Below are 9,375 nucleotides of genomic sequence, written 5' to 3'. Positions count from 1 at the left end.
TTCCCACTCCTTCCCTCCCCCACCTCCTTTTCCTCTAACCCTCTCGCTCGCTTGCCACCCGTTATTATCAGCAGTGTGAGACAAGCTCACCCGCTTTCACTAGGAGGGAAGGGTTTCCCCCTCTGCTTCTTCCCACGCATAGTTTCAACGGGTTCCCTTTAAGGAGGGGGCTGGAGCCATGCTGGAGCCCCGCCCTTATGTGTGATGACGTCAGCCGGCTGTTGGACTAAATGAGGGCTGGCAAAGGGGCTTTCTCATTCGAGTCGTAGCTGGCTGGGGAGGTGCTGAGGGGGCGGAATAAAGGCATGGAGAGCCTGCTGGAGAATCCGGTGCGGGCAGTGCTCTATCTGAAGGAACTGACCACCATCGTGCAGAACCAGCAGAGCCTCATTCACACCCAACGCCAGCGCATCGACGAGCTGGAGAGGCGACTGGATGAGCTCAGCACCGAGAACCGGAGCCTGAGAGAGCAGCACTTGGCCATTCAACCTCTCCTGCCTGCGCCCCCGCAGCCTCAGCAGGAACAGCAACCGGCGCAGCTTCAGCACCACCAACAGCTCCCGGCGCTGCCCCCGGAGCAGCCGCCCCTTCAGCACCACCAACAGCTCCCTGCGCCCCAACCACAGCCGGGCCCCAGTGGCAGCTTCGGCAAGGCTTCCCAGCACCAGCAGCAACTCCAATCTCATCAGCACCACGAGAAGGAGCAGGAGAAGGAAAAAGACAGGGAAAAAGAGCGTCATCAGCATCACCATCAAGGCTGCTGCACGGCACCGCTCCAGCAGAAACCTGCGGCCATCGGCAAAGCCATTCTAGGCAGGAAAACAGAGTGAGTAGCACTTTTATATGGGACCGAGAAGTGCAAGTAGGCACTAATGTCTGAATAAATGTATGGAGACTTTTTCTTATTAGGTAAACATATATAATGATATCTATAAGAGAAAAAATAGTCATAAGGGTGAGATTTGGGTATGGGTGAAATGTGTTATTAATTTCTAATTGCTTTTTTATTTGCCAGTTTTTATTTTCATGTATCCCATGTGCCTTTGGTTCTGGTCTTAGAGGCAAGGTTATTTCTGAGCAAAGTATCCTGAGCCGAGGCTCGTATTCGGATATATATTTTCTTTCTCTTGAGCAGTCGGCGGCTGATCATCCTGAATGGATTAGATTGCTGTATTTTCGTTATAGAGTTATATTGCTGCATAAATTCTTACGTATATATGGCTAAGTAGATTTAATTAGTACTCTGGTTGGAGTTATAACTGTTTTGTTGAGTCACCTCCTATTACTTTTTGCATATGCTTTATACTTTTTATTAAAACAATTTGTCGGGAAAAAGCTCAGTTCGCTGGGATTCTCTGTTAATTATGATTTAGATTCATGATCAAACAACCAGGTAACGTAAAACATTTTTGGTAGATTTCTTAGATTTGTTAGATGTCTGATTGTCAGATTTGAGGAATTATTTTTCCGATAATTCACAGTCGGTGAACTTGTAAGGGTCAAACTGCTTTTAAACTGATTTTTTAGTGCAGTTTTCATGTACGAGTCAGTCAATATCTCAGCTCATTTTTCCAGATCAAAGGTTGTAGTCACTGTATTTCTCGGAGATCAGCAACACCAGGACAAAATATGAAATTCTTTGTTTTATGACATTTCTGTATAAGCAGAGCTCTTCTCCACTCTGGGTTGCTTCCATGATGGACAGAAAGAGAGAAACAAGCTTGTAGTAATGTAAGAGTGAAAATCCGTCATGTCTGCTCTCTTTCCGTTTTCATTTTCTTAACAGCACTCTAACATAAAACCAATTCCTGAGCTAAGCATTGCGTAATCCTTAGTAAGTTTCTTCCTGATCCTTGGGGTTTTCACCCTGATTGGAACCCAGCCCCTTATCGGGTTAAGGTGTCATAAACCTTCCTGTGAATCTACGAGGGGATTTCTTCTATTTTTAACTCCTTTCCATCTATCACATCCATGACAGCGATAGTCCTGTAGCTGACAGGCACTAACTGGGGATCCCTCAAGATTGCTTTTGATCAGTCAGTAGGTGTCAATATTGCACATGGCTAAATCCCCTTCCCATTAGGCAGACAGAAGCTGAAGCTGGGGGCCCCTGCGTTATTTTATTTCCACCTCATACAAGACGAAAAGTCAGTTTAATTACTAAATATTCGTTTCCCTGTTAAACTTGCCAGAAAGATAGTCATTTTTCATGTTACTTTTTGCTTTTCAATTCAAGTGCAATAAAACGCAAAGGAGAAAGAAAGGGGTTCAGTGTTCCTTATATGATGTGACAAAGTAGAATAATGAGTTAGTTAAAGAAATTGTTGGTATTATAAGACCCAAAAACGGTAGCAAATCACTCTACAGAATAAAATGATTTCTCTCCAGTATTTTCATGTTTAAAGAAAACAAAGAAAACAAAGTAGATTGGCCCTCTTTGCACCTTCATGTTTTTGCTCTGTTTAACTGTTTCAGCAATAATTTAATTATTAATTGTTTTAATTTGTTTTTCTAACGGTTTTAATTGTTCTATATATTCTATGTAAACCGCCATCCAGGCGATAGTTAATCATTTCCTTGTAAACCGGAGTGATATGTATATTATACAGGAACTTCCGGTATAGAAAAGCTAAAAAATAAATAAAATAAATATATATATTTTAATGATCTTCTATTTACATTACAATGGAGGCGGTGCTTGCAAATCTGCCTCATGCAGATTCATTATGGATATCCTGAGAACTTGGCCTGTTTATAGGCTCTCAAGGACCAGAATCGGCCACCCCTGATTTATATAGTCTGCAATATTCTAAGGATACATTTATTGGGAAACAAATACTAATTCAAATACAGAGGAGCTGAATGGAGACATTAGTAGAAAATATACTGTATATATGCAAAGGAGTTCCTCCTCCCATGCATTTTGAACCTGGGCAAGTTATTTCCTTCATAAACTATCAAACTACACTACTAAAGACATCATTTTCCAATAAAGTTGACTTTTTTCCCCACTTAGAACATTAAGTAAAGAGTTTATCCAAAAAGAAAATGGCCATCCTAATTCTGTCTAATTCAGAGTTTTGGAATGCAGTGTGGAAGTAAGAGTAGAGTAGAGAGTGGGCTCGCCAGTCAGATGTGAACAGAACATTCATCTGCTAAAGAGCAAGACTCTGAAGAAGTTCCAGTGAGGCCAGAGATTAATGAAACACATTGTTTTTTCAATAAGTTTTTTTTAATATTTAATGTACCATTTATTGTTCCCCCCACCCCTTCTGAAGTCAGAGATACATATCTGCATTTTAGAACTGAGAATTTGACATTAAAAATCCTGAAGGGAATCTAAGTCATGAAGAGTGAGGATTCATCAGTTGGACAGTTAATCATTAATTTCTAATGTGTATGTGTGTGTGTGTATGTGTATGTATGTATATATATATCTATAGCTATCTCTATCTATCTATAAACATTTATTTATTTAAAAATGTATATATCGCACCATAAGCAAAGCCATCAAAGACGTTTACAATAAAACAGCATCCATAAAATACATAAAACATTTATTCTAAAATGTTGCATAAAAGTCTTTTTCTAAAAAAAAATGCATTTAATAGATACTAAAATATATCAACTGTCCTGACCTCTGTTGCTTTGAAGCTTATATATTAATGTAACATAAAGATCTTGGTATATAGGTGCAGAGGTGAGATTATTAATCTGTAGGTTCTGATCTATCTGTGACAACCTGGAGCATCAATAATGATGAAATTAATTAAATATATTTAGGATTTTGGTATATACTCAGTGAGAATATGGGAAACACTCTCAGCACTCACCTGACATAGGAATGATAGATTATTAAACACCAGATTCAGAATGCATCATAAAAAAATTATTTGCATATTAGCTTGAGCCGTAATATCAAGCATCTTTTGCATTGGTAATTGAAAAGTAATCATTGTGATGGTCTTTCCACTAACAGACAGCTGTAAACTAAGAAGTAGACAAAAACTATAAACTTATTTGGTCACTGCCAACTTGAACTTGTTCAAGCTACTTATGAGTGAGGTTCTGCTACAAATGATTTACATATTAGCTTGAACAGTGATGTCAAGCATTTTTATACTAACGAATGTGAACACAAAGTATCTGCAAATAAAATTTTACAGTTAAAACAAGTTGTAGCTGTATTGAAAATTGACATTGCCAATTCATTTTGCAACTATTTATCCAACATTAGGTTGCATGAATAGGATAAGTAGTGTATTGCAAACAAAAAAAAATGTAGTGCACATAAGGTTTCATCAGTTTTGGCTGAAGAATCTAATTTTGTTAACCATGTGCTCTAAACACCATTTATAACAGATTTCCAGTCAAGATTAGATTGGCAATGACTAAATTATGTTATGTTTTTGTAAGGTTGTGAACCCTGGGCCAGGATGAGAGGTGTCTCCGCCCACAGGGAGGAGCCCTGCTGGGCCTCACTGCCGGCAGGTGCAGTCTCAGTGACGTAGGATTCAGATGTAGATAGAGACTTTATTAGGAAGGAAGGAAAAGGCAAGCCCGTGGATCAGGTAATGTAAATAAATACAGTTCTGAGTAGTGAGGTATACCCATGGCGATACCGCAGGTGTGATGATCTGGTAGTGGCCCGCAGAGCAGGGTACACCAGGAAGTCCCTTCAGACGAGTGGAGATATCTCAGAAGTGTAGATCCAGTAATGGCCTGCAGAGCGGGGTACGCCAGGAAGTCCCTTCAGATGAGTAGAGATTACCTCAGAAGCGCAGATCCAGTAGTGGCCCACAGAGCAGGGTACGTCAAGGATATCTGCACAGACGATGATGTTGGTGAGACAGTCTGAGGTGCAGGAACCCGGAAGTGGATTTTGTAGCTGGTACGGAACTTCCACTGAAGGGGAAACGGTAGTGGCCCGAGGCACGGGGTACACCACAGAGAGCTTCAGTTGAGATGGTATCATTGAAGTCTGTAGAAAGGTACTCACAATTGGTGGTCCCAGGAGATAGTCCCGAAAGGTGAGTCAGAAAGTAGATCAAGGCTGGAAGGCCCTCCGAGGAGCAGATAGCCAGGAACACAAAAGGGCCCCCGAGGAGCGGGTACCCAGAGCATCCAATGCCAAGAGACAAATCTGGAACAGGAAATCCCAGACTGGAGTGGATTCAGCAACGAGAGAACTCCTTGCTAACTCATCGAAGCAATGGGCCGGTCAGCTTAAGTACAGCAGTGGGTTGACATCATCCGGAGGGGTCGCCCCCGAGGTTCCCGCCATGATGTGTTCAAAGGATGCCCTTGCGCATGCGCATGCCTAGGTGATTCCGGAAGCAAGATGGTGGTCGGCCGCACCCCCACCATCCTGGGGATGCCGGGGAGGTCGGCGTTTGTTGGCAGATGCCACAATTCTTCCGATGATTGACAGTGCAGGGAAAAAAGAAGTGAGCATGAGAGATTGCAGCCATCTGTGACCGGGCGTAACAAAGACTGGCAATGAACTGAGTTGGAGAAAAAGAAGAGGGTTGTAGAGAGTTTTTGTGCCCCTACCCTTGATGCAGTAATGTCTCTGACCCTTTCCAAACCTGATGCTACTGCCCAGGATTGCTTGGACATTTTAGAAAGCAAGTATGGTAGTACAGAAGACAAAGAGGATTGCTTTATCCACTTCAAAACTACTACGCAGAGGCCTGGAGAAAAAGTCTCTCAATATGTATCCCGTCTGGAGCATGTCCTACTGAAAGCTATGAGGAAGGGGGTGATTATGCACAAGACATGGATAGGGCTCGAATTGAACATATAGTCAGGGGAGCCTTATATTCAGATGTGATGAAAATTGGGTTAGCAGAAAAGAGGAGGGATCCTCCTCCCTTTGCTATTGTAATGAGGGGGATCAGGGAAGGGGAAAACCGTGAAGCTATGAGGAGCTCTCTAAGTCACCCCAACACAGAAGGACCCTACCCCAAATTGGAAGTGAGAATAGTATCAGAGGCTAAGACCCTCCAGGATCATCCAAAACCCCCTGCTACCGTTCAGAATCCACAGGAACAAAGGAGTGGGGGAGTGCAGCATTAACCCTCCTCAACCCCAGAGAAGTAGTACCAGGCTAGAATCCATGAGTTGGAGTCAAGGCTGAAGGCCCTTCAGACTAGACTCGACTCTCCAATGAGGGCTGCTCCCCCCCCCCAGAGGAACTGGAGGGGGGGAAGAACTGCCCAGACAATATAGAAATAATGTGCTCGCATCAGGAACAAACACTAAGCATTCTGGTGTATGTCACAGATGTGGGACGCTAGGGCACTATAAGAGAGAATGTAAGCCCCCCCAGGCAACATGGGGAGAGATGGAGACCTCCCAAAATCAGAGGAGCCATGGAGGATCCAGAGATGGAGAGCTCCCGGGAGCCCTATATGTTGAGAGCGCTCAGTCACCCCAGAACCCATCCAATTGTGCAGGAGGCCCTTAATAGGTGATGTGCTTAGGGTCAAGGAGAGAAATCTGTGGGCACAAGCAGTCCATCACAGCCACCTAGACACTCGGTTGCTAATCAGAGAGTGGAATCATCTATTTGTGCAGAATCAGGTATTGTACAGAGGAAGGAAAGATACCAATACGGGTCATCCCGAACAACTGTGTTTACCACAAAAATTCCACAGAACTGTGTTACATTCTTTCCATGATGACATGGGGCATATGAGGGCAGAGAGGGTCCTATAACTGGTGAGGGACAGGTTCTATTGGCTTAAACAAGCACAAGACATAGAAAAACATTGTAGACAATGTACTAGTTGTATAAAAAGAAAGACCCTACCACACAGAGCAGTACAGATGGTAAACATTACTACTCAAGACCCTTTGGGCTTGGTGGTAATTGACTTCTTGACTTTGGAAATGGACTCCCAGTGTAAAGAGAAAATTCTGGTTATGACAGACCATTTCACCAGGTATGCACAGGCATACCCCACAAAGGACCAGAGAGCAGAGACTGTTGCCCGAGTATTATGGGAGAGATTATTTTTGAACTATGGATTCCCAGCCCAGATAAACTCTGATCAGGGGAGGGATTTTGAAAGCAGACTCATTAAAGAGATGATGCAGGTAGCTGGGGTTAGGAAGTCACACTCCCCTATCATCCCCAGGGAGACCCCCAGCCCGAGAGATTCAACAGGGAATTCTAAACATGGTGGGGACATTGAAGCCAGCTCAGAAGAGGAACTGGAGCCAGTATGTGTGCTATTTGGTGCATGCTTTCAACCGCACATATAAGGATGCTACAATGTTTTCACCCTATTTTCTGTTTGGGAGAGAGATCAGTTGCCACTTGATCTGTGGTTTGGGATTTCAGTAGATGGGTCATTGCCTCAGACTTTTCAAAGCTATGTGAATAGGCTAAAAGAATAATTGTGGTAGCCTATAGGTTGGCTGCAGAGTCTGCCTACAAACTAAGCCAGAGAAACTAGCACTGATATGACCAGAAGGTGAGGTAGAATGACTTGATGGCAAGGGCCAGAGTACTTTTAGAGAACTGGCGGCTGGCTGGGAGACACAAAATTTCTAATAGGTGGAATTCTACCCCTCTTTGCTCTTGAGCAAAAACTGAACAACCTGCCTGTTTACTAGATAAGGCCAAAATGGGGTGAAGGACCAGTAAAAATGGTACACAGAAACCATCTCCTGGCCATTGGACAGTTGTTATTTCCCCTAGAGGAACCCCAAGCTATAGCTGCACCCCCTCCACCCTGACCAAAAAGAAGGGGATCATTAAGACCTGAGACCCAACCTCATTGGAAGTTTGATAGGAATCCTCATCGGAACTGTTAGGGACCCCTGAGTATCCACTGGAAAACAGACATAGTGGATATGATAATTAGGATTCAGAAGGAGAGTTAGGTGAAGGAAATATGAGGTTCACCTGGGAACCATATTGGAGAGACCATACCCCAAACCAACAGGCATATGATGAGGACTTAGTAAGACAGTTCCCAGGGATGAAAACCCAGGAGAGGGAAATCCAAGAAGCTTTCCAGAGTAATAATAGGACTGAGGGTGGTATAGATGACAAGAGAGGGATGGACAGCCTAAAACAAGAAATGGAAAGAGGTGCCACAGATGAGATTCACCCCCAAAGAGAATCAGAAATCATGGAGGCTGAGGAATTGGTTCCACTGCCATCCCGAGAGTCCAGAAGGACTGGCAGGACTGTGAAGCCCACAATAAGGTTCACTTGTAATAACCCTGGAAACCCAGTGAATGTCCCCCCTGACAGTAGCACACAAACAGGTGACTGTCTATGACCCAAACGTAATGAAGGAATGCTTTGAGACTTTGATCTAAAGGGGAGATACTTGCAAGAGAGTGGCATCTTGTTGAGGACAACAAGAAATTTAAGTGGGGGAGAGTAAAACACCTCTCCCAAGGGAGAGAGGGTTAAAGAGAATACTACCATTTAAGTGAACTGCAGCAGAGAAAAAAAGAGGATAATGCAGCTAGGTAACATGAGCTGCCAAGACAGGCAACCCAGAATGAGAGGGCATGAATCACTGAATGCTAAACAAGCCAAGTGCCTAGTGGAGCTGTAAACCCAAGCCAGGATAAACACTCCTACCAAGGGAGAGGAACCTAGGACAGTGGCAGATCTGGAGGTGGAGTGATCCCTCAGGAGGGCATGGATCCCAGTGGCAGATCAGGAGGTGCCTGGGTCCCCCTTGAGTAAGGGGACCCCAGTGGCAGATCTAGTGGTCCCCAGGGAAGGTGTGGACCCCAGCAGCAGATCAGAAGGTGATTCTGGGACCCCCTTGAGCAAAGGCAATCCAGCAGCAGATTGAGAGGTCCACTTGAGATGCATGGACCTCAGCAGCAGATTGAGTGTTCCCCCAGGAGGGCATGGACCCCAGCAACAGATTGCATGGTCCTTTAGGAAGAAAGGGATCCCAGCTACAGGTCCAGAGGTGCAGTTGGTTTCTCCAGGAGGGCGTAGACCCCAGCAGCATTCCAGAAGGCAGAGATTGGTCCCCCAGGAAGGCCTGGACCCCAGCAACAGACTAGAAAGTGGAGTCAGGTCTCCAGGAGGGCGTGAACACCAGCATTGGCATGGACCTTTCAGCAGAGCAGAAGTAGCACCAAGGAGATCGTAACTTTTTAGATACAATGGACCCCCCCCCCCAGGCCAACACTGCCCATCGGCTCAGTTGCATCTTTCACATGGATGGGATTTGGGAAAAAGGGGTAGGATAGTAATAACACTTGATTAAGTGGGAACTGTTGCGACCGTCGCTTCCCGACGGCTTCACCCCGCCTACCTTTCCTTTTTGGCGACTCCTCCTGCTCCTCGTGGATGCTTGGCTGCTGTGGCGTCCGCCTCTCGTCCTCTCC

The 9,375-nt window shown here is 44.6% G+C and overlaps 1 protein-coding gene across 1 annotated transcript in view; it reads left to right on the top strand.

Moving 5' to 3' along the window:
• Positions 1-280: 280 nt before the first annotated feature.
• Positions 281-9,375, top strand: part of IQSEC3 (IQ motif and Sec7 domain 3) — a 540,197-nt gene continuing 531,102 nt past the window's right edge. Inside the window, exon 1 of the mRNA XM_029597483.1 lies at positions 281-826. Coding sequence (XP_029453343.1) covers positions 306-826 — 521 coding nt within the window. The 5' untranslated portion in view covers positions 281-305. The remainder of the gene's footprint in view (positions 827-9,375) is intronic.

This window comes from Rhinatrema bivittatum, chromosome 4 (genome assembly GCF_901001135.1).
Source record: "Rhinatrema bivittatum chromosome 4, aRhiBiv1.1, whole genome shotgun sequence".
Taxonomy (NCBI): domain Eukaryota; kingdom Metazoa; phylum Chordata; class Amphibia; order Gymnophiona; family Rhinatrematidae; genus Rhinatrema; species Rhinatrema bivittatum.
This window is presented reverse-complemented; position numbering and strand designations above follow the sequence as displayed.